Here is a 26,241-nt window from a genome sequence, read left to right as displayed (position 1 = left end):
TTTTGGTTATAACTAGGCATAATGTTTTCAGCTGAACTAAGATAAAATGTCTTCTCATAAAATATTGCTTTTGCCAGATTTTGCCAATTTTGCAATGGAAAATGGTTGAGATGATTCATTTCGTTGAGGTGGGAATGCTTCGCTCAAAGATTTTGCCTTTATTTTGAATTCTGTGTCGAGTTTGATGAAATGGGAACCCTGCAGTTGGACGCCACCCTGCCGCTCCCCAGTGGGACTCTGGGCGCAGGATCCGAGCTGCACGTTTTGTGGGGCCGTGGAGAGGTGGCTGTTCTGCCAGCAGGCATCTCTGCTAACACCCTTAAAAACTGCAGATGAGCTCTATCAGTCATGCCAGGTGGGATTTTCCTTCCTTATCAACTGAGAACTTGAGTCCGTTCATATAACTTGTTATGTCTGTTATTGGTAACCTTGTACACATATTCATACTTGAAAGTGAAACATGCCTGTGCGTAAGCTTTTCTTGTTGTTGATTACAAGTTTGTTACTGCTTTCACTTTCCAAAGAAGTGTTATTTATTGTTTAGTTATTCATAACATTGTGAGAGCTCTTCCTAAAAGCAGGTGCCCTGATTCATGTGGCACTGGTTTAAATGGCCTCCTAAATACAGGATTCTTTCTCTGCTTCAAGAGAACCTGCCAGACGTTCATTGCTCTTGAAATTATCTTCTCTATTCATAGGAGCATCTTCTCTTCCTCCATTTTCTGTAGATCTGGATTTCTTAGCTTGATAGTGTTTCTTTACTAATATTAAAAAAAGGATTCCTAACAAGTAGGAAGGAGCTCTTAGCACCGCTGATAAGCCAAGGTAGGCATATCTGTGGGACAGAGCATAAAAGACAGTGCTAACTTTTTAATTTTTCAAAGAAACTGAAACACACAGCAGCTTGGGGGAAAAAAAAAAAGTCTAAATCTCACTCTCTCTGAATGGTGCCATAAACTGCTATTAAAAACACTTGCTAAAGAATTTATAAAGTTATGAAAATAGTTGTAGATTGAAACTTCCATCATCTTCCCTTTGTTCTTAAAGATTTTGAGATCATTTTAAGGCCTGAGATTTTTGCAGGGCTAGAAATAGGTGGAGATCCCCAGGTTGGGCTATTTTATATAAAAATGAAAAACACATCATAAGTGGTCAAGGGTTGAGTGAAACTGAAGAAATCTCGAGAATATTCCTCCTGGAGACAGCTTTTGTTTGTGTTTAACTAATGTGATTTTCTTTCATTTGTTTTTCTCTCAAGTGTGGCCAATACACAAAGTTACTGTTCTTGCCAGTATGAACAAACTACCTGCAAATAAGGTAAATTTGGGTATCTTTCCTCTCTTACTGGTAAACCCTAGGTCTTTTAAATCGACTCAAAGGATATTTTACATATATATATATATATATATATATATATACACACACACATATATATATATTTAATTCCAGAAAGATCCTGTCATTGATATCAAAGGGCCATGATTTAATCCTAAGATTGGTCAATTTTGGAGTTCTGGGCTGATGTAAATCTAAGTTCAGAGTTAGTGTTTGGCCAGCGTTTGATCAGTGGTCTCATACACTACAGTATAATAAAATAAGGAGTATCTATCTGCAGTGAGGAAGTGCATGAGGGTCTTTCTTTGTGTTCTAATTTACCTTACCTGTAAGCAGTGGAGTCATATATTCTGCAAGCCCCTCGCTGCCCACAGCTTCTGCTTCCCCATTTCAGGCATGTCCTGTCAATCAATGCACCAAAATAAACCGGAGCTGGAATTCCAGCTGCAATGAAGCAAGCAGAAATGTCTCAAGACACCACAAGAAAATACTTTTTTTTTTTAAGAAATCAGCATTATACTTTCTTAGCAGCAAGTTCCATCCTGAGCTGTAATAGTGGCATTGGCGGATGAGACCGTGGGTTCTTTTCCTTTATAAGTACTTCATAGGGACATTCAGAATAACTGAAACACCCTCTCTGTGCCATGTGGATCATCAGTTCCTGCGAAACATGATCTGAGGGTGGAGGTTTGGCCAGGTCTGTAATCTCGCACGTCGCTTGCTCCAGCACACTGGTTCCTCAAACAGGGCTCTCAGAGCCACTGCTGGCTTTCAGGACAAATGTTAAGCTCCTGCAGGAGACAGCTGGACTGGCTGTGTACGTGGAGCACTGAACTGATGGTCCCTTCTACACATAGCCTAAATTAACCCTTTATTTCTATCTGAAAGCAGTTGATAGGAAGAGACAGAACCAAGTATACATATTGGAACCATATTTTAGTTAACTTTGTTCCTACACAGACACCCTGCATTCTTACACAGGAAATGGCTTATTTTGTAAAACCAGGCATATAATCTTGCATGTTACTTCTTGCATAGGGTTCTTGCGAGTGTGAACTCAATAATCTATCTATAGAGGTCTGTGTATTATGATGATCAGGGCTGCAGCTAGGGCATGATGAGAGAAATGCTCATTTTGGATGTCCCCAGAGAGGGAAAGGGAAGCACAGAAGATTTGAACTCCAAGGCACTGGGGAGAAATACCAGCTTTCACAAATCGATGGCAATGGCACCTACAAGGGAAGGTGCTTACCGGCTTGATGTCCTCAAGCAGAAGTCTGTAAGGGGGCCAGTTCTTTATTCATAATGCTTTTTCCCCTTCCCATGGCCAGCAAAGCTCTAGGAATCCCTTTGGCATAGTGTGTTTTATGATAGAGACTAAATCCTGAGTGTTGAGTCAGAAAATCCGCCCCATTATTGTGTGACGAGGAAAGCACAAGAGGACAAAATGTGGATACAACTTCCTGTCTCAAAATGTCTGGTCAAAATCCTAAGTACTGACTACAGCCCTAATCAACCTCTGACTGCAGACATTTGTAAGCTGCTGGTGATATCTCAGGCTTCATAGTAAATCCATCTGGCTTGACTCTTCACACTTACACTTCTCAACACTTCTAAAATGCTGGTTTTCCTATTCCATTAACAAAGAAAACATAAAAGGAAACAAACAGATAGATGTTTTCCTGTCTGTCTAGGCATCTTAATTAACCATCTCATTAGCAACACATCCCATTAGCAATCCTTAGACAAAAAAGAGCATTGCAGCATGCTAAAAAGGAAATGGAATCTAAGCACTTGTGCACCAYGAAAGCAAAGTTTCAGTAGGGACAGTACTTTCTGCTATGAACTCTCTTATTTGTGTTGAATAAAGTCCTATTAGAGATTTTCCCTTTTATCTTACTTACAGCACTATGTCTCAGTAAGAAAAGCTATCAATTGAGTGGTAATTAAGATAATATTTTAGTTTTGCTCAGAAACTCTTTCCATTTTGGAATCCCATGCTCCCAAAGTGCAACAGCATTTAATAAGCAGGCCAAAACATTTCAAAATTGTGTCAGCTGTTTTCACAGTGAACTCTCGATGGTATGTTGAACCCTCAGGAACAACCAAGGATTTAAAAGCAATTTTGAGTATATATCTGGTTTACAAATGGTGGTTGCATTGGTGTCATTTAAAGCCACAGGAGCAAACATCTTAATTAGTCAGAATAATTTTTCTTACCTAGCGTTCTCATAATGAGTGTGTGCAGACCAACTGCAAGAGATTTCAGCTCTGGCTGGACACATCTGAAAGAAAGAGGGATAAATAAGAAGCATTTGCCTGCCTAGTGCTTAGACATGCCTGTTAAACTGATGCTATTTCCCCTGGATTTAACACTTTTAATCACAGAATGCTGAACTTCAGGAGTATAGTGCGTCTGACATCTGCTGAAATAGGCTAAGTGGTATGAAAAAGGCGAATTTATCTATTGTTTTCCATCATCTATCTCTTGGAAAGTCCATTCACTAGTCATTCACTAAAGAGGTGAAATTTTAAAGACATAATCACACTCTCTGTCCTAGGGTTACTGAAATACGGTCCCCAGCTACCTTAAGTCACTGTCACAAATTTTCCCACTTGATGAGAAATATTTTACTCATGTGATGGAAAATATCTTATTGCTCTGAGGCAGAAGTGTTGCATATAGCTGCATTACTGCAGCATCATTTTATTCTCAAACGACATTTGTCAAAGCAGTCTGTTCAATTGTCACATCTTGAACTACACACAACCATCTGGCAGTACATCCATCAGTTCCATGGGGAACCACATACCAAGAATCTGAATTGGGCACTGATCTTGAATCCATTATATATCCAGTCTGTCATCTTACAAATATTAACATGGACAACGTTCAAAAAGATGTCTCACAATGACTAGGAAGAGGGGGAGTTCGCATTCTGATTTCCATACTCATTTAGGATGACATAGTGCCCTTGGGACTCTGATTAATTTGCCACTAATGCATTTTTCTACTGCTTGAGCTTACTCTTCAGGTTACTGAAAAATATATATTAATTTGTATGTGTGTTCCTAATTGCATCCTGGTATCCCTGCACATGTATATCACAAAAGATATGTGCATAGGTGTCTCACATGTCCTGAATTTACAGACATCCAATGAGCATGATCTGTTAGGTCTACTCCACATCAAGGAATCTTGACAAATGTACAGTGTTTTCAAAATCCATGTGGCCAAAATATCCAAACAGAGAAAGAAGACGTTCTGGAAAACCTAGATGTATGATACCTATAAGAGACACCATTATGGAGGAGTTGGAAGCAACACACTAAAACTGACTTACTGCCAGCAGCGAAATAAGGTTTAATGCTAGCAATCACAAACAAACAGGAAGTGAGAAAACTCAGTAGAGAAAATACGTTATACTGCAAGAGAGTTTTTGTTGCTAAGGGAAAGAAAGAAGCCTAAACATCACTGTGATCCCCCCATTGGAAAGACTCTACCATTGGTGCATACTCACTTAATTTTACTTACCTAAACATCAGCATGTAAGCTGGGGTGCCTCCCAATGCATAACAAAAGCCACTTATGACTTGTATTACTGTATAATAAATAAAGTTCCTTGAACAAGCATCGCTTTTTGGACATTGCCCCAAAGTGACAGAGTTATTTCCCCACTGTGACCCTCTGGCTTCGAGGCAGCTACAGTTATGGAAGAGCTGAAAGACACAAAGGGGATTCAGTGGGGCATTGCCCGTGTGGTGGCACATCCCGCTGCCAGGCACAGGCAGAGACTGCAGCCTTGCTAAGCATCCTGCTCCTGTTGCATTTGCCTTAGAAGAGCAGCAGCAGCTTCTTTTCTTTCCTACAAACAGTGCTCAGAGGAGGAAGGGATGTTCCCTGCCAGAGTGCTTTTACCAGTGGACTTAGCACCACTTTTTGGGAGGTGCTTGGAGTACCTGCAGGGTACCTAAGCATTTGTGTCCCTGCAGGGGATTTGAAAGGGAACAGCAGGCTTGGGGACCAGTGTTTTTGCAGCTGGGTTATGCCACCTATTAGCAGACTTATCTCTGTGAAAAGCACCCAGGTCATAGGTCCCTCCTACTAAAGCTGATGCATCAACCAGAGGTACCTTGCAGCTGTAAGCACCAGCTACCTGACAAGTCATAGCTCATGTAGCGCTCTGAGGTCAGCAGCAGGTGTACTGAGAGTCTGAGAGCAATAACCCCCCTTTCAAGCAGGAACTGAGAGGCATGGAGGTCTGCTGAGGTGAGGGGAGCTGTGCACCATGAACCTCAACCTCTATAGACACAGGCTTGCTTCTGTGAGAGGCAATAGTCCTAGTCTCACAGACCCTGCTGAGCCCTACTTCCCCCCATCCTTCAACATGTAAGAGTTTAAGCAACAAATCTCCTTGAAAAAGACCACTGTAGGCACCAACAAGAAACTATCCAGAAAGAAAAATCTTTTGGAGAAAAAATTCTGTCCGAGTGAAAGAGAATGCCCCAGAACATGTGTTTTCTAGGATGATCATCTGGCATCATAAGACATGAGAATTACAGTGTGATGAAGCCATATATCCAAGCACTGGAACTGTCTTGCTCTGTGCCAAACAGAGCTCAGCTATCTGGAAAAATAAGCAGTATCCTGCCATGCCAGAGTCTCACATAGAAACAAGCTGCCTCTCCTCAAATGACTTTTCATATTTATGCAAAAGTTACATTAATGCTCTGTATCAGGGAAGAGGGCAGCTATGTTAGTGTAGTTCCACTCTTGGCTGAAAGCCTCAGAGCAGCCAAGATCAGGTTTATGAAAGCCAAATGATGGGCAACGGACATAGACAATATGTAAGCACTTTGAATTATTTTTTTCACCTCTATGTTCAATCCACAAAAGATGAAAGTTAGTATCTACAACAAAGAGTTTGGGTTTTCAGCCTAATGTGTAATAACTCAGGAGAATCTCTATGCCATCCATGATGTTTGTGGCCAGAGATCATAAACATTTTACTTATTGTTCCCCAGTACCTTTGGTTTCCTCTAAATGCATGACACTACTAAACTTCTGATGCTATATAGAAAATAAGCTAGTAAAAAAAACCCAGAAACTGGAGCAAGCTCTTACCATGTTCTTTCCATGTCCCACCGAAGCCGTGCACCCAGCAAGACATGGTGAAACGTAGGTAACTCCATTGTCTCCACACACAGGATCCCACACATTGGTGGCACATTTGCAGTCAGAGTTGCAGTCAGAAAATAAGGCATTTTCATGGTGCTGAATGGGTTTGCTTAGAAGATAAGTTTAGACTGGTGTAAGAACAACTTTTAATCCAGTGCTAAGATCAGTTTAATCCCTTCGACTTTCCCTTCTGACAGTGTCACTACTCTGAAATTCAGGCCATATGCCAAGAACATGGGTTTTAATAGTTGAGTTTCTACAGTATCAGTCTCTTTACTTGAGATTCTATCCGACTTCCACTGATATTAAGATTACTACATTATAAAGAATTTTTTAACAAATAAAAGTGTTGCTGCTGATTTTAGCTCCCAGGCATAGATAGAAAAGAAGAAGAAAAAAAGGCTGAAAGGCTTTGAGAGGTTAGCTAAACTATCCCCTAACTGTAGGTATGGCTAGCAACAGTTGAGAAAGCCTTGTCAAATATTTGTTTAACCTGTGGTAAAAGGCACCAACAATGGAAACCAGCTTTCCTGGTCTTCACCGTTAAAAATATTCCCCTCTTACAGCTTAGCATAACTCTTTCTGGAGGACATGGAGAACGCAGTATTCCCATTTACTTTCAGCCACCTTTTGGGTAGTGAGATCTGTAACACAGGTGTCTTCCTTCATCTCCTCCCTTCTGGAGTAATTAAGCTCATATGTTTGCCACCTCTTTCATCTTGGTGCTTACTGAGTGTATTCTCTGTTCCACCATTTGGGTTCTTAGTGAAGACATTGTTAGCTACAGGATGTGTGACAGACAGTTTGTCCTCAGCTTCCAACAAATGTCAAAATCCCTGGCATCCTGCATATCTGGTTCCACGTTTTAAGCTTTGGACCAGTATGGTTTGATAAACGAGTTGTAGTGACAGATTATTCAACTGAAGGTATACCTTCAGGAAGCTGCAGACAGATTCACACTAGCTATGAGGGACTCTGATCTGGCTGGACATGAGGCAGTGCCAAACCAGAAGTTGTACAGCCATGCTAGTGTGTCACTGGGCCCCTCTGAGAGCCTTATCCTAGGACACATACCCTGGGCCGATGGCTTTACTCACTCCAAGAAAAAATAACAGCCAGTAACTTCTGAACCCTGGTTCTAGAGAACATCCTTAGTAGGCACAAAAGCTTCAGCTGCTTTACAGCAGACTGAGAATCCAGCATGTCCCAGTCTTTCCATCTCTGTGCAGGATATGCTACCAGTGTTCTCTGTTACATATATTTCACCTTTTTACAAAGTTTGGACGCACTTTGCTAGGAAATCACTGCTAGTATAAAGGCAGCAGTATGTGAAATATCTGAACAACCCCTGTAGCAGCCAAATGACCTACACTGGTAACAATGTAATTTTGCTAATATATTTGTAATTAAACTTTTGCCAGCGCTATACTCTGGCAGGCTGGCACTCCCCTGTTCAATGAGACTATGACAGTGACACTTGGTAGGGTTGACTTCCTCTAAACAATGAAAAAGTGTTTTCCTATTTTAGCTTTAATGTCATTTGGACTATTTCCTTGTTCCTGTGAAGAAAAATGTACTGTCCATTTTACACTCACCCATCATAGGACACTGTCAGTCCTGCCACCACATGGTTCTCACAGCCCACAAAGAAGTGCAACAGAGTGAAGAGGAAGGCCAAAATCGACATGCTAAATGCAAACTTGGCTGCTCCAACGATGCCCATTTTGTACTTCTTCATTATGAGCCCTCCTAGGAAAATCCCAATACCTACAGGAGGTAAGGATGTCAATCCTGAAAGAGATTATATAAGAGGAATGTTAAAATAGAGACTCACACAGCAGTTAAGGGCCAATTTCTGTCCTTGGGGCGATTTCTCAGGCAGCTGTATGTTGTATCTGATGACTCTAGGTGGCTGCCTGCTCAGCCTGTTCCCTATGTCTGACACGTTATTTTGAAGTGTTTAACTCTCAAAACCACTGCACACCCAGCTACCTAACACGGACTTTGGCTCCCACTTTCACCACAAGCACCCACCAGTCAGATGTTGCAACATTTAAAACTCCCACACCACATCCATTCCACATTTTGAGCGTCCCTGTTCTTTCTTTATTCTGGTCCCACAGACACCAAAGGAGTAGTTTGTATGCTGCCTTTATATAATTCAGCTTCAGGAGAGACATCAGTCTATTCTAGAAGGAATTCAGTCCCAGAAAAAGCATGCCAGAACTTCTCCCCMTGCATACACATAGTCATTGCACAGTGTCACTCACCTATGATAAAGTTAGATTTAGATGTAGACTGTCCATACTGCTGTTCCAAGTACTTTGGTTTGTAAGTCAAGAAACCAATAAAGCTACTGAACTGTAACAGTGAGCTGCACAAGAGCGTCAAGTACATTCGATTACTCAAGACTTTTTTCAGGGAAGTATAGAAATCTGAAAGAAAGGGATATAACTCAAGACTCAATATTACTCAAGACTTTTTTCAGGGAAGTATAGAAATCTGAAAGAAAGGGACACAATGCTGTCTCGTCCTTAGCCTCTATGCCCCCACTTTCCTAGCCTAAGGACTGCTCAGCCAGAACTGAAATTCAAGCCTGCTGTATTTTCCTCAGGAAGCAAGGTGCTTCAGAGTCTCCATGAGCTCTGTGATGATCAGAAAAATAATTTGGTTTTCCGTATTGCAAAGGGAGCTTTCTAATATTTTCTTTAGGTTCTAATACAGAAACAATTTTTTTCCACAGTCCTAATCTAGTCCAGTGCAAAATTTTCGGGGTAGTTGTCATGCAATGATTTAAAGCAGGCAGATCCTCACAGTCCTGAAGGTGCTCTTTGTCTTCAAATAATCTTTAGCAGACACCTCCTTTCCTGAGGATAGCTAACTGGTTTAGTTTGAAGTGCTGGAGAGGTGAAGTGTTTGGCAAAACTGTCATGTTCCTGCTGTATATTGTACCAATTGCTTTCCATAGTTATAAAACATGCAAAACACTTGCCTTTCAATATTACTGACCACTTCTTTGGCTTAGGTTTTACAGAGGTGTGYGTCTTCCTCATGGCTCCTGTCCCTTCCAGGAGACCAGATGAAGTTTTGTCGTTATTGGCTTCCTCTGGCTTTTCCAGACTCTTCGGCAGGAAGCAGAAAGGAATAGCAGCTAGGAGACTGGTTGTTCCAGCTATTATAAAACCAAGCCACCATGCACCCACCCAGCGGGAATCCTGTGGGGTTATAGTGATGCTTTCTAGAATCAAGTGAGACAGAAACGAGTTACTTAATGAAGAAGTTGAAAGTTTCCACTCTTTGCCTGCAAACGTAGCTACATTTCACAGTATCTGACTCTCAGTGTTAAAGATAATCATCTGACGAGAGACCTTTCCTGCACTGAAGACATCGGGAATCACACCCTGGACGGTGTTATGGTTCATCTGCCTTCTTATGGCATTGCTGACTGTCATTTTGACTGACATAAAGGGCAACACAGCAGTCCTTACCCAACACATAAGAATCCAAAATAGGTGGCAGACAGGCCCCAAACATTGGGTCCTTTTTGGCCTGACAGATTTCTACTGAAACTGTCCTTTGCTTATCCGAATTGCATAGGTCAGTATTAAGCATATTCTCTTTGGCTTCAGTGAGATTAGCCATGAATTTACACTTGATTATGTATTACAAGAAAGATGAGAGTGGTTTGTTGTATTTTTATGACTGTTATGTGCCTTCAAGCTTGTTGGTGGACCAACACTGTAAGACTTTTCACTGTGTGATCAGAACTGGCTCAATGCCCTTATGCTTAGGTAAAGTATAATGTTGGCTTACAGGGCAGACATAAAATAATTCATCTATCCAAGCACAGGATCATGAAGAGCTCAAGTTCTCCCTCCTGCCAGTAAAATAGGATCACCCACTGCTGCTGATTGGATGGGTTATCTCCTGAAAATTTGCTGCCAGTCCACACTGCTTGACTATCCCTGCCTTGTCAGGTGGAATTGAAAATGGACTGGCCAGGAAACAGGGTGTCATAAATGGTTCCTGTCTCTTCCAAGTGTAAGTGCACAGGATGCAGGGCCATGGTTACCACTTGTGGAGATTGCCCTGCCCTCTCTGGCATTTTGCAGACATGATCTCATACATTTTCTTTTCATTTAAACAAGCAAGAAATATAAATATATTGCAAACATTAAATGAATTCTAAATATTGTAAAATGCCCAGCTGAAAGGGGAAGTAGTTCACCAAAACTGAAAAATTGCTATGCCAGCAGAATCCTTTCATTAAGATTTCAATTTAGTAAAACATTTTTGTTTAGTGAGAGTTCTTGGTACTAATATTTAAAATTAATCATGTATTTAATCCTTTAATCCTAAAGCAGGAATCTAAAACACATCCCCTGTCTAATTCCGTCTTTTCCCCCCCAAAAACCTTCCAGCAATATTTTGTAATATAGTAAAACCTTACACAGATGTGTAGAGGAATCTGTTACCAACAGTGGTGCAAATTGATTATTATTTATTAGCTTACTTTCACTTTACCTCTGCTTTGCTTACCTAAATCCACAAATCCAACATCCACGTACAGTTTTGCACATAGTGATCCCAACAGGAAACCAAACATTGGGCCGAACATGGCTATTGTGTGCAAACTTGCTGAAAACATACAAAGCATATGCAAATAAATTTTAATGGCTGAACAATTTCCCCTGTGGAGGATGATCTATCTCTTACAGTAGGAACCTCTCAGTTTATTTTATGTTGAGATTACCTATATATACAGGTGCATTTTCTTCCTTAGCAAAATCGTCAAGATAAGAGATGCCCAGTGGTGTTATTGGTGTCTCGCCAATTCCACGCAGCATATTTCCCAATAAGATATATATCCACATATACGATGATGTTTCCTTTTCACAGCCTGCACATAATGAGGGTTATATCTTCAAAACAGAATAGTTGAATGGGAAATGGTGACAAATCTCAGGAAATTAAGCACGTAAAATGATTATTATTTAGTATGTAAGGTAYTAACAACAGTCTCCTTATGGAAGATTAAGGCAAGGTTGTCAATCTCATTATATCTTTTAATAATCTTTTAATAACACTTACCTTAACCTCCACCATGTTTGGTTTCTAAAGATACAGGTATCACCCCCCAAAAAATACCCATGTAAAAAAAATGACAGATTGATATTGTCATAAATATATTATCTGGCATATAACTTATATCTTTAACCTGAGAAGTTAGAGATGGTCACCGGGGTACAGCTTGGCTCTTTCTGTACGCATGCAGCATGCAAAGCAAAATGAATGACAGCTATACTCCATATTTATAAGTAAAATCATAGAAACTTCCATTCATTTACTGTTAACTCKGTGTAGCTTCAGCTCCCTTCATCCAATTCTGTTTTTTCTTCTTCTTTTTTTTCCCCATGGGTCCTGAGTCCCTGAATCTCTCTGGAAGCTAATTGTCTTTGCGTGCATTCTCTGCAATCCTTTTAATGTTAGGGTCATTTTATTGTAATCTGGAAGGAAGAATGTAGGAAACTGGGATCTGGATCCTAGTAATCTGTGTTTGCTGGTTGTTTCTTCTCCAAATGAAATGCACAAAGTGCATTTAAGTATTGGTAATGTTCCCAGACAAGTAGAGTCTGAAGTTAGAAATCTAATGAGCATCCTGCACTGGGGAATAATTCACTCGACTAAAGACCAAGGTATACACAGGATAAAACTAACTGCTTCATTTGTACTTACACTTCCTTACCTGACTGTGAGACTTCCAACAAAGTTTTGTTGGCATCTTGATGTAGCAAACAGGGATTTACATCTGAAGTTAAGTTGACTGAAGATGCTGTACGTGATGCCGTCTCATACTTATAACTGGAAACACACAATAGTACGTTTAGAAACAGTGTTTACTAGGGAAATATTAGTACAGTATGTAGCAGTCACCTGACTGCTATTTCTGTAAAGATAAATGTATTTTTTTTTTAATATCAGTCCAAAGTGTTAATGAAGGAGTAAAAAGGAGGATTATTTTTAAAATACGGAAAACTGAAACGCTATATACTAATATACTAATATGCTTTCTGCTTCTAGGAACCAGACTAGTTCTGCTAGACCATGCAGTCTTATTTTCAGTTTGAAACAAAGACTGTTCATCTTAGGAGGCACTGCAAACCAATTTCCTCAGAAAAATTCAGTCCCTAGCTCATGAAAAACTTCATGAGTTTCCCAGTATAGACAAGTCAGATACACAGTTTGACTCAAGCGGTGGGAAATATAAGTCTGGTGTTGGTGCAAGATCCACCACTGTGAGGAAATGTACTCTTTAGTTTTCTTTTTACAATGGTACACCTAAAATTATTCTAATACATCTAATGGAGCAACAGAAATATGTCTCACTATATCATTTCACTGTATCAGAACTATGGCTAGAAACATTATTACATATAAGCAAAATACAGTAATTCTCTGAATCTGGAGAAGATGCATAAAAATTAGTTTAACCAACCACAGAAGATCAGTTTAACCAGCCATGAGCATTTGGAATAAGAAAAAAGCCTGGGACCAGTTCTATGAGCACTGATTCATCTGTGCTCCCCCCTGACTCACTGAAGCTGAAAGGCTTCTTTGTGTGAGGGATTGCTGTTTGCCAGGGGAGAGCACAGAATCGATTTCACAAATAGGCTGCCCGAGGCCGCAACCAGGCTCTGGGTGCCTCTTTCAGGGAGCTGGATTTCTTCTAATGAGCACCTTTGTAGGTTGTTTTCTTCAATGATTTAGCTCTGAAACCCTGGTTTTGCATGAGGGTTGCCTGTTGCTATAAATAAAGTCATATCTCAGATAGGGTTGTCACCCAATACGAAGCTACTGGCTCAAAGCTTTGAGGTCCTATGCAGAATGGCACCAATTGCAACTTATTCTGGAAATCATATAGGTGGGTTACAGAGTAGGTGTATCTCAATAATTTTACTGTGATTCCTGATGATTTAACTTTCCTGCCCACATAAACCTGACATCTTTATTAACACCCGGTGATACCACATTCCTAGATTACCACTGATTTCCCCTATAAAATGTTCACACAGTAAGCCATTCAGGAAGATTATTTAATTCTTTAAAGCAATAGCACTAGCATGGTAGGATGGCTGAAGACTTTCAAAGAACAACATTTTCTGTTTGAAATTTGATTTTTCAAAAGTTTTTCATAGGGAACTGTTTCCTGCCAAATATATATATATATATATTTATAATGATTTCATAAAATAATTTCCTTTTCTGCCTCTACTCCAGAACAAATCTGACTGAAAATTAAAGCATTTTGGTTTTCAGATTTTTGCCAAAAGTTGAATTTTTACCTTGGAGGAACCATATTTTTCAACCAGATATAAAGTACAGTAATGTATGTGTTACATGTGATTAATTGTGTTTTCATTTGATGTACTGTTGAGTTAGCTGGGTCTTATTCAAGGTGGGATTCAATAGATCTTTGGAAATCTAAGACTTAATATACACCAGCTTTTCTCAAAAAACAAAAAGTAATATCCAATTCCAACATTCTGTTACTCAAATTGATCTTGATTAGTACTTACTATCCCATGAAGAAATGAGGCATCGCTGTTAAAATACATCCCAAAGCCATAATAAAGCATCCTACAGCTATTACTTTGGGCCTGTGAAGTTTAGCTCCAAAGTAACTTACAAACGCTATCACCAGCAAATTACCTAAAAAAGAAAGAACAAAAATTAATACCAGATGCTGTGTCTCATAGTGCTCTGAAAAGTTTGCTCTGTGTTATGGGATATCAATTACCCATCTCAAAACTTCCATCAACGAGACCAACTGTAGAGGACGTAAGGTCAAACCTTCTTTCAATCTGAGTGATGGAACTTTTCATAATCGTACCAGACAACGTTTTACAAAAGTAGCTGAACGACAAAGCAGCGAGAAACACCTGAGGAAAGATGAAGATGGAAAATGGGAGGTAGGAACAGGGAAGCAGGTCATACAGAGATGAAATAAGTTTAAACTTGTGTGGAACAATCCTTATGGCACATGTTTTAGTCGGGTTGACTTTGTTAATCCAATTCCAGTGACAACGTTGTGTGTGAATTTTCACACGCCTTAATGCTACAGAGAGTCATGGTGGCCTTTCATCGAGGTTTGCTCCTGGCTCTGGTTTTCCCTGCTGGGGAGAGCTGGCCCTAGGCTCTGAGCTGAGAGCAGCCTCTTGCTTTACCTATCTTCAGGGTTGCTCTGGCCATCTTGATGACCAGAAAGCTTGATCTTTCCTGTGTTGCTGGTCAAAGGTTTTCCAAGGCAGAAATCCTATGGACTGTGGAACTTAAATTTGTCAGACAACTCCCTGGGTCCTGCTTACCTTGCTTATGTCCAGTGATGAAATTTGTCAGAGTGCTGAGGCCCAGTGTTGGGCAGCTGAAATGGTGGGATTTCTAGATGTCACAGAAATGTTAAATGTGCCACTGGTAAAATTCCCCATCAACAGAGATTTACTGAAACTAATCTAACCTCAAATGAACCTTAGTCACAATTATCTTCTGCCTGGGCCATGTATTACTTATTTTAGGCCTGTTCATCCGGATGCATCTCCGTTTAGATATATTTTGAATATATATATCATGCTATGATATATATAAGCTATGTTGCTTGTGTACCGCATACCTCATAGAAGAAAGCTTAATATTCTTTGTAATTTTATAGTTGCTTCCACTAACACATATTGTGACTTCTGCAAACAAAGATATATTTGATAACAAGTTAAACTAAGTCTGTTTAAATATTATCCAACTATTTCAACAGAGACTAAAAACAAATAGACTTATTGCTCACTGGGTAAAAGTTACAATACAATACAACATTGGATAAGTAAACAAAATTAAATATATGTTTAGACCTTTGCATTACTATCTACTGTAAGAAATAAGTCCAATCCTGACAGTAAATGCTTGAAAATAGTTATATTTATTCTCTTTTGGCCTAGGAATGAATGGAAAATTTTCACAAGTACAGGCCTTGTCCTGATATGTTTTATATTTGCTGAGTCAGTTTGGCAGAAAAGACTGTGAGAATCACCTTTCTTGCCTTATTTCAGCAATGCTTTCTCTTGGGTTCTAGTTGAAACCACAAACTGCAGATAAGCATGAAAACACAAACAGAAATGACTTAGGTATTTTGGGTTTGAAAACACAATCCCAAAGTAAACCATAAAGACCTCTGATAGGAAGGTGAAGTAGAAAAAGAGCTTGCCTTTTATTACCTTAAATATACTGTGTCTATTAAAGTCTAATTTATATAAAGGCAATCACAGGACGCACAGTTACAGATTCACTGTCTTGCAGCACTGCCTGTGTATATGATGGTAAAGCTAGTGCCACGATTCTCCCAGGGAGATCAGATTCTATTTTTGCAGGTGTATATGGATGGCAAAAGAGAGTCAGAAAATGCAAAATGTGACAGCCTTTGCCCAATACTGTAGCCAAACCATGTTGGATGTTTGAGAAATTTGCAATTACCTATTTTTTCCGTAAAGTTTTCCTTTTACAGGCTTTTCATAGGGAGAAATGTGTCCTTGGTTCCAACTCCACTGAGCCTATGGAATTAACCTGAGATGAAGCTGGCTCAGGAACTAGTCAAGACACAGACCCAAACACATCAGTGTCACACGAATCCTGCCCTTGTAGTATTTGCAGCTCAGCAAGAAACGATAAATCCTTAAGGCTCTAACGTGAAAGCAAAATTCTCATTAGTCTGTCAGCTTTGTCCAGTCAATGCATTAAATTCTTCCTGTGTGTTCCTGAAAGCTCAGGTACTTGTGTGAATCAGTGGACTGCTTGGCCTAAAGGCCTTAGTATTTACTAAAGACCCTGGAATAGGATTCTTGTCACCCCATTTTGGCCCTACAAAAATGGGTGGCAATAGCAACCTCCAGGCAGCAATGTGTCTTAGCCACCTATTTTAGGATGGATGAAGTCTTCCACTGGAGATTGCTACCTCTCTCCAGTGACTAAGGAGGGGGCTTAACTAGGAAAAACTTGAGGGTAAATATGTTAGCTCAGGAATTTTTATTTTCTTTAGGACAAAGTCTGATAATATCAAACCCTTCCCTGTACCTCCAGTGTGTATTCAGTTTCAGAAAAGACAGGGGGAACAATATCGAAGTAATCTGCCATGTCATATCTTGAACAACATTTCTTAACATATGACAACAGTAATTTGTGGTGATATTGATAAGGCACCAAACCTTCAGGCCCATGCAGCAGGAAGTCTTCTTTTTGACTGGCAGTTGTTTATTTGCTTCATCATCCAAAAGCTGGGCAGGTTCTGCTTCCTGGTTTGAGTCATCAATGTGGCTGGATTCAGTTTCCACTGTCATGGCTGATTTCTTTACTGAATTATCTGAACCCAAGAGAAAACGATAATAAATATAGGAACACATACATCAAGGTAAAGTTGGTTAAGGATCTCTCTGTTGAAACAGCAGTTATAGGAAAATGATGAGATGTTGAAACTGAAACTTTTCATTGAAAAGGATTTGGTTCAATGACATCGGTGTTTCAAAGTGTATATTTGTTTAAGTTTTTAAGTTTCTTGTTTTGACATGTCTTTTTTTTTTTTAATTAAATGGTTCTTCCCTCTCCTCCCCCCATTTTTGGTGTATGTTTTTTTGGTCTGGAATGACTTTTAGTTCTAAAAAGAGCAAGAGAGAGCACCTCTGTCCAAAAACAACCTGAAGGGGTCAACATAGCATCAGTGCTGAAGAACAGGGAGTCTGAGAGAAGCTTTGCATTCCAGGGCCAAGTGGCTTAGGGGTCAGTCAGCACGCTGGTAGGATCTGTGTGGTAACACCATGCCATCTACGTTCATCCTGCTTATTCCTTTGTATTGGCTGGTCACAAACAATTCTTGATGACAAAAAGAACTAATTATTTCAGCTACCTGAGCTCCTGTAAGGAACTTAGATGCTCTTTCTTCTTGCAATGGCATGCAGGGTATTCTTAGTACCTTTCTGTCTGCAGAATGCAATCTATATCTATATCTATATCTATGCATGAGATCCACTGTTACTCAGCAGTTCAGCAGAATTGCTCCAGTTCCCCTGTGAACAGCACATACTGCAGCCACAGAGGACTAATCTTTCCCCTCCTTTGAAATAGAATTTTGTATTATTGAAAGGTTAGTTGCATGATTAAGGTAAATTTGTTTTTATTGCAACAAATGTTACAATCTTCACATTTGTCTTTACTGATTGTTTAGAATGTATATTGGAGGGATGTGTAAGTAATATAAAAGGAGACTACTTCTGTGAAATGCTATAAGGGAAGTTTACATATCTATTTGCAAAGTTTATTTAAAGAATGAAAACACTTGCCCGTTTGTGCAACTCCAACTACAAACAGAACAGATTTCTGAAGGAAGATCCAAAAGCCACTGCAGAGCCCCCCTGGAAAAATGGATCACTGGAAACAAACCATTCTTCAGATCTGCAGATCTTGACACACAGAGGAAATGGGAATATTGGAACTAATGTACCCAGTTCAGAGCTCAGAAATCATAGCTCACAGGAATTGATTTATTTCACCTTTCACAGTAGTCTCTTCCTTTGAGAAAAGAGCAAGAAAGAGGTAGAGAGAGGAAAAAAAGCATACAAAGAGATGTTTTCCATGGTTGAATGGAGCTGAAAAAAAGTTGGACGAACTTTTACAAAGCTGGAAAAAGTCCAGCTGCATTTGCAAATTGCTCTGCTACAGGTCATATGGCAGAGTAACATTTTTCAGAGCAGTTGAAGGGCAGACATTGCTCTAATGCACGGTGGTGAAGAACAGTTTTGTTTACTCAAATGGGGCAAGCCTCGATGATGTTAAAACAAGTAAGCAGAGATTTAAATGGTTTAAAAGTTTCTTAGGCTTAAGTTCACCAGCCTGTCCTTAGGTGCTATTGCTGCCATAAAAATCTCCTTTCCTTTTCCACTGCTCATATCTGCTTCCCACACTTTTCACTCAAGCAAGTGCCACTGCTTCCATGACTGTGCTGTAAGTCTGGGTCAAAAAACTGATCCAAATGAAAAATAGCTTCCCACACGCACACCTTGATTCCCCAGGCAGATGGGAACAAGGCATAGAGGAAGGATTTGCTCAAGCCTGCATGGCTACTAACAGAAATGTTTGTGAAAGAAGATTCTCTGTGCATCTGACCCAGGGAGTGAGTACTCAAACACTTCTGAGCATCTGGTCCTCCAAAATTTAGCTACACCCATGTAATCTGAAGATTAGTTTCTCCCTCTTATGAGGATACATTAAGGACTACAGTAAGATGCTGGGATAGCAGGTCATCACTGGTGACAGGGCTATAGAAGTAGCTTTTTTTAGAGAGTTTGAAGATACAACAGGACGTAGACTCTGGATATAAGGAAAGAAAGAGTGAAGGCAGAAAAACATGAAGATAGAAATAAGAGGCAAAAGAGAGAAAACAGAAAGGCAGTTAAGTATCCATAACTAACAAAAGAAGTTAAGATATTAGCAGGCGATGGAGGAAAATGTTTCAGAGAGGGACTGTGAAGGCGTAAGAAGGGAGGACAGGCCCTGAGGGTGAGAGCAGTATCAAACAGCAGGTTAAAAAGAAAGTGGCAAATAGTGAAACAGGCATCGACAGGCAGAGGTTAGGGTGTCAGGCAAAACAAAGGATGAAAAAGAAGAAAAATGCAGTAAAATTCATCTTCTGGGGGCAAAAACTGCCTGATGCATGTAGAAAAGTGTGAAACCAGCCAGCAGTTGATAGCCAGCTGGCTCAGCAGTGTCAGTGGTGAGCTCCTCCAGTGACCCAGGGGAAGGACTCCCAGGTGAGAGCAGGGTGACTAGCTCCTGCCAGGGGTGAACAGCATGTGTGCTGTGGCTTCTTTGCACAGGTGCTACTGGAGGGACTGTTGCTGGGGAAAGAGGAGCTGCAAGAGAAAAGGTGATGCAACCACTTCTGGAGAAATGATAGGGTGAGCTATGTGTAAGGACCAACAGTTGAAGCTGCTGGCAGCCTCTCCTGCTGTCCTGTGCTGCCCCTGACCTACAGGGAGATCTTTCAGAGATAGGAAAAGATCAGGGCTAGGGAGACGTCATGCCACAAGAGGATTAGGAAAAAAGGTAAAAGGTAAATTTACGATCATTATCAACCTAAATTAACTGTTGAACCTGACCATTTCAAGGCTAAAAAGTATTGATGAAGTTGCTATTTTCGAACTATGCCACTAGAATTTGTTTCCATCTTTAATAAACAAAGGATTTGGGTACCAGCAAAGGAAAAGAATGAAGTTCTCTGCAGCACATTTGTTCATTTAGTCATACTGCTTCTTTCCAGCTATTACTCTTTGCTTGTACAAGCCACTCTGCTGCAGTACTGACTTGAAGTCATTGCATTTGCAGAAAGAAGAGATCTACCAAGTGAAATAGTGGAATGTGCCAACACATAGCTGTGCATATAACAAGCCTGTTTAGGTAGTTACTCAGCCTAAACAACAACAAAAAAATCACCCTGTCCCCTTTCCCAGGAAAATAACCAATCCTTCCCCCAAAAAGCAGCATAAGGGAAAAAATCCCCAAAGCCCAAGCCATACTGTGAGAATGAAAGTTAATACTCTTCCATGTTGTTCCAATTGCTCTCTTTCTAGCTCACTTTCCCATTATACCCAGGGAATATCTGACAAATAGCTAGTATACTTGTGATGGTAATAAGTGGGGAAAAAAGAAGAAACAAAGTACTGAGTTTATTCTTGTGCTCAATACAGTGTCTTCAGAGAAATACTTAGGGTGAGGGGATATCAAGGGTCTTAGTTAATAATCAGTGTGGATCATTTATTCCGGTGGGAGCTGAGAGCTTTTACAACATCACAGGAAGCACACAGCACCTTGCAAGTCCCTTGCAAAGTCCAGCAGCCTGCCTTGCACAGTACAGCCACAGACTTCTTCAGTGCTTCAGAGTATATGACCCTCAAGGGGCCACTACCTCTGGGGTGTAGAATACTAATCTATCCCTTAATGAACATTTTAAAAATTCCAGCTTGGTTTCCCATTCCCCACAACAATGTAAATTATAATGAGCACTAATTTAAACACAGCATGACTAATAGGTAATCAGTTTACAAAGGTGAAGACAATATTTTGCTGCAGATTATACAGAACGGTATGAAAGAAAATAGGAATGAGGAATTTTCAGAATCCAGCAGGAAACTAAATCTTTCAGCTGTTTCTTGCTGCAGTTGCACTCTGAAAAGCTGTATCATCATCCAGTAGACTACAATATCACAAATCAGGAGCCAGATTTCATCCAGGAGTTTATGTAACTATCTTGACTTGTACCAACTGCAGTGCTAATCCAAGAATCTTATTGATCTTTAGATACATAATCATAATAAAACCTATTAAGTTAATGTAATATGAGAAATGAATATCACAAAGTGCTGTGCAGGCCTAAATGCTGCTTGCATTGTTCATGAGATATGATGTTTACTGTTTAGAGAGATACGTACAGTTGTAGGATGCCATCATTGCAACACGAATGTTACCGCTATTACTGGTCACAGGAGATGTGACTAGTACTACATTGGTAATGCTCATTAACTGCAAACACTAAATGGTAACATTTTAAAATTAAGACAAACAAAAAGAATATTAAAAGGTGCCTACCTAGGTTTTGTATCCACCACAACAGCAGTTTTACTACCACTCAAATGATCAAAAGCCGGAGTAGTCTCTCCTTAAGCAAGGCTGCACTGGTACTTGGTAGAAGAATCATTAACTTCTAACATAAGCAAATATAAACTATGGTTTAGGCAGTTTTAATCTTGTCTCCTCCCAGTTCTGTCCTCTGTTAAAGGTCTCCAAATATGTGTTTATCTACAGGGATCAAAAATTAGGTAGAAAATGTGCAAGTGTGCTTCATTTGCACACTTTTGTGGAACACCTGTTCTCTTGAGCTTGTCAAGTTTATAATTTCATAGAGTTCATACCTTCCTTGCTCTTAAAAACTGGATGACCCAACTTTAGAAGTGTTCCTGATAACAGATAGCTTAAACATATCTTGGTATGATGTTTTATTTTCTTAATCTATGGCTAAAATCTATTCAGATTAAAACCTGTTAGCCCCAGCCAAGGATCTGTAGGAAGAGAAAATATAATGCACTGGGTATATTGAACAACTTGGATGTTCAAGAAACATTCATGCTTAGAATAATGATGGGATTTATATTCAGTGCTATTAACAGCATAGGCAAACAGGACATGAAAATATACTGGGGCTATGTGTACTTTGGAACAGGTCTTTATCTACTTACAGCTCTAGTTCAAGGAAACCTGAACTGGTTTCCTGAAAGGTATTTTATTTTATTGCTCTTGTTGTGGACTACACATGACTGCTAAGAGTAATTTTAGTTAAAACAGAAGTTGGTTTTAGACCATGTAAACTTTGACTACAGTCTGCCTAGATGTTAGGCCGAAATGTGCCATTCCTTGTAATTTATGCAAACCTAAATATGGTCACCATACCTATTCTTTTACCTGGTATGAGCAATTACAGCCCACTTAACAATGTTCACCTCTGCAATATCTGAACTGTTCAGCCTTCAATACTATTATGAGATAAGCAGTGATAGCTAGCACTGCTCATGGCTTTTATTTCTGACACTCAACCAGACAGCTCCCTTCAGCTTCCACAGAACAAAAGACATCAGCATCATCAAGAAGAGGATAGTCACCCCAAAGCTATATGTCAGGGCAGTTCAAATGCAAGCATTAATAAAATTAGAAAACAAGAATGCAGGCAGAATCCCAGATCACAAATCCAGTCTGCAATCTCAAAATCATCTTTTGTGAAATGGAAAAGCTCCGTCCTGAAATGAGTAAGAATTAGATCCTCCTCCCACCTCCCATCTGCTTCTAAGGCTACTGCAAAACATTGCTCCTATAATGCCTAGAAACTTCCTTTTGATTTCCAGCCTATGAGAATTCACAATCAAATTATATTCTGGTTTTGCACTGACATGGCCCTTTAGCTTAAAAAGCTCTTCTTTTCATGCTGATACCTAGCACTTGACCTTGATAATAAATGAAGAGAGCAATCACACTTTTTAGTCTGTTTTGCTAGATAAGCAAGACAATCATGTTTAATCACCTATTGAAAAACAGGCTCTCTTGACTCTGCAGCTCATCCTCGGAGCGCTTGGCTTCGGTGCTCTCCAACTGGATTCATATTTCCCCAATGAACATGGCTAAAAATGTATACAATATTTCAGGTGTAATCTCACCAGTGCCACATTTTGAAATATTAACTACTCCTTATCTCTAGCCTTGTCTGATGTATTCTAAGATTACACATAGCATTCTCAGCAAAGTATCTCTTTCAGGATGGTTTGTTATTATCTGCAAATAACAGGTACACTCAGGATCTTCTCATATGTTTACAGCTAAGGATGGAAATCCTTAGCTGGTCTATTGTACTTTAGAACAGAAATTCTTGTCATTGGCCTTCAGCTGTACTTTTTATTTTACAATGTAATCCAGTCCTATTTTGCCATTCTCATAATCATTCCTCTTTTTTTTTCCTCTATGATATCCAGACCATCCCCTGTTTAACAGTACCATCCACCTTTGTGCCTTACTGCTATCAGATTTATAAATACATTATGTGCAACATTCCAGCTTCACTTTTGAAATAACAGTAAAGAAAATCAAAGAGATGATAGACTGGTGCCTAGCTTAGAAAGCTAAAATAGATGGGTCTTAACTGCTTGCTTCATCAACATTTGGGGTGTCTTCCAAAAAAAAAAAAAAAAAAGTAATTTTAGAGAAAAATCTAGAGAAAGTCTTAGAATCACAGCATAATTTAGATTGGAAAGAACCTCTGGAGCTCATCTGCTACAACCCTCTGCTCAAAGCAGGGCTAACTTCAAAGTGTTGTAAAGTTTCTTGAATCTTGTCAAGTCAAGTTTTGGATGAAGTTCTCCAAAGATGGAAGTTCCACTGCCTCCCTTGGCACCTGGGCCAGTGTTTGACCTTCCTCACAGTGAATAACTTTAAATACATAAGGTAATGTTACTTTTTACATACATAATGTGCACATATATATATATGTGTGTGTGTGTGTGTATGTGTACACACACACACATAATGTGTATATACACATACATATATATATATATATGTATGTATGTATGAATGAGTGAAGAACTGGAATATCCCTTTATGCAACCTGTGACTATTGCCTCTCAACCTTTTGCTGTGCATCTCTGAGGAAACCTGGTGCTGTCTCCTCTATAAACACCCATTTAGGTAGGTAGAGGAAACAGTAAGATCCCCCCCTGCCCCACTGAGCCTTTACTTCTCCAAGTTGAACAAACCCAGCTCCCTCAGCCTCTCCTTGTATTTCATATGCTCCAGCCACCTGACAATCTTGGTGCCCCTGCATTCAACATGATTCAATGTCTTTTCTGTGCTGGAGTGCCCCAGACCAGACGCAGTACTCCAAATACAGACTGACTAGTGCTGAACAGAAGGAAAGAATCACTTTTCCTGGCCTTCTGATCTTTCATAAAAGTAGCCCAATATGCAGTTAACCTAATAGCATCAAAAGTGCACTGCTGCCTCTTGTTCAGCTTACTGTCCACCAGGACAAATAAATCCTTTTCTGCAAAGCTACTTTCTATCTAATTGGCCCCCTCAGCATATTCTGCTGTGTAGGCTTATCCTATCTGAGGTGCAGGTCCATTTTCCTTTGTTGAACTTCACGAGGTTTCTGTCAGTCCATTTCTCCAGCCTCTTTGAGGCCCCTCTTGAGAGCAATCCTGCTTTCTAACATGAACCTGCTGAGAATGCTTTCAGTCCTGTTGTCTGAATGTTTAATGAAGATGTTAAACAATATTAGCACTAGTATTGAACCCTGAGGAACATCACTAGCAACAGGCCAGCAGCTGGACTTTGAACTGCTGAACAATTTTGAGTCTTCCAGTTTTCCACCCACCTTATAGTTCATTTTTCCAGTCCATATCTCACCAGTTTGGCTACCAGGATACTAAGGGCAGTGATATCAAACGTCCTGGTAAACAACATCCATGACTCGCCCCTTGTCCACTCGTTGTAGAAGGCAACCAGGTTGATCAGGAATGATTTGCCCTTGATATATCCATGCTCAATGTTCCCAGTCACCGGTCCATTGTGTGCCTGATGATGGCTTCAAGATGAACTTGTTCTGTAATATTCCATAATCTTCTCTTGGTATTTTATTGGTTTCTTTTACTTGTAGCTTTTTGTGCAGAGCTATTACTGATTTTCCATGACTAGTGATCAATAACACAGTAAAGGGGCGCAGGGTTTGTTCATTGTTGCAGAGGAAAAAACATGGTGTTATTATGACTGCATCCATCAGATTTAGGTCTGAATTAAGAAAAAACAAACAAATAGGCCATTTTACTGAAAAGGAGTAGAGTGTATCCTCCCGGTCAACTGAGCATGTGCTTAGTACTAGCTACATGCAAGAAGTCCAAATTCATGGCTCTTCTGCAGAAGTTCTACAACAGATATGGGCCTCTTTTCTTCTGAGAGGTAGTGATTCTTCACTTCATRTTGTGGGATAAAGCATCAGCCCTCCTCTTCTAACATTTTTCTTATAAGGTTGTTGAGGTTTTCAGCTAGTCTACAAGATAGGCTGCCTTGGCACTGGTTTATCGTTATTTATTACGGGATGGCATACCATACTTCTGCTTCTCAGTGTAGTTACCAGTGTTCCATTTAGGGCACCTACACACAACAAACTGTGTCCTCCTTCTTCTTCAGAGATGTGTCACGAGCTCCATTATTATGCTCTAACTATATCAGGATAAGTGTTGCCTCTTGTTTTGCGATATTGCATAATGAAATGGATCTTACCTTTCCCAAGGTTTCATTGTCAGGTTTTATTCAGATGTATTAAAAGACCTATCCAATATTTTTTTGCCTTATGGCTCTAAAAACATAAAAAGACACCGAGCTAAATGCATGCTTTAATAGAACCGGTAGAAAAAACTAACAATTTTTCATATGGCAAAAAGGGAAAACAATATTTCTTTGGCTTCCTCATTCCAGCACATGAATACACAGCAATTTCTCCCCAGGTTTTTTTCTAGTTGCCTATATACCATTAATCTATGACTTATTTTGGAATGAAAATATCTTTTATTTTTAGGTTCTATATAGCTGAGAAGAATTTTTCATTATTCAGACTGTTATTGTCCAAGCCATGCATGGAAGCATTCACACTCAAAGTGGCCTTCATGAACCAGAGCATTTGATGTTGACCAAAAGAACTAGAATGGGAAATAGGAAAGTACTGCAGTTAAATGAAAGACTATGGTACCAAACCTGAAAAAAAGGCTTCTCATCCTTTTTTTTTTTCCCTTGAACTCCTTCCATATGACTCTAATTTACACTTAAAGGAAATAATTGGATTATGAGAGCAAGATCCCCATAATAAGAACACTGAGATATCAGTAATTGTTGATTACTCCTGAGAATAAAAACAATTCTTACAAAAGCCGCACTAAGCATCACCTTTACAGCAGGACATGGTTGCAGACTCCTCCAGGCAGAGGGTGGCAGCAGACTCCCACCAGAAGAAGTGACTGCCAAGGCACCAATTTGCAAGGGGTGAGCGAGCAGTAGCAGGCGGCCAGGCAGAGGCCAACTGCAGTGGGCAGCTTTGATTAGAG

General features: G+C 39.8%; 1 protein-coding gene across 1 annotated transcript; it reads right to left on the bottom strand.

Moving 5' to 3' along the window:
- Positions 1 to 618: 618 nt before the first annotated feature.
- LOC112966586 (solute carrier organic anion transporter family member 1B1-like) lies at positions 619 to 16,893 on the bottom strand. The gene is made up of 14 exons (XM_026066880.1): positions 16,762 to 16,893; positions 14,313 to 14,454; positions 14,092 to 14,224; positions 12,261 to 12,376; positions 11,268 to 11,414; positions 11,050 to 11,152; positions 9,507 to 9,748; positions 8,785 to 8,949; positions 8,110 to 8,305; positions 6,461 to 6,623; positions 4,871 to 5,055; positions 3,556 to 3,620; positions 1,662 to 1,779; positions 619 to 835 (listed from the first exon to the last, which is right to left on the bottom strand). Exons 1-14 carry the CDS (start codon positions 16,891 to 16,893, stop codon positions 619 to 621), a joined length of 2,124 nt encoding a protein of 707 aa, XP_025922665.1.
- Between the last annotated feature and the right edge of the window lie 9,348 nt (positions 16,894 to 26,241).

Source organism: Apteryx rowi, unplaced genomic scaffold, assembly GCF_003343035.1.
Source record: "Apteryx rowi isolate R43461 unplaced genomic scaffold, aptRow1 scaffold_25, whole genome shotgun sequence".
NCBI classification, from domain to species: Eukaryota; Metazoa; Chordata; class Aves; order Apterygiformes; family Apterygidae; genus Apteryx; species Apteryx rowi.
The sequence above is the reverse complement of the archived record's forward strand: the minus strand, read 5'-3'. Positions and strand labels throughout refer to the sequence as shown.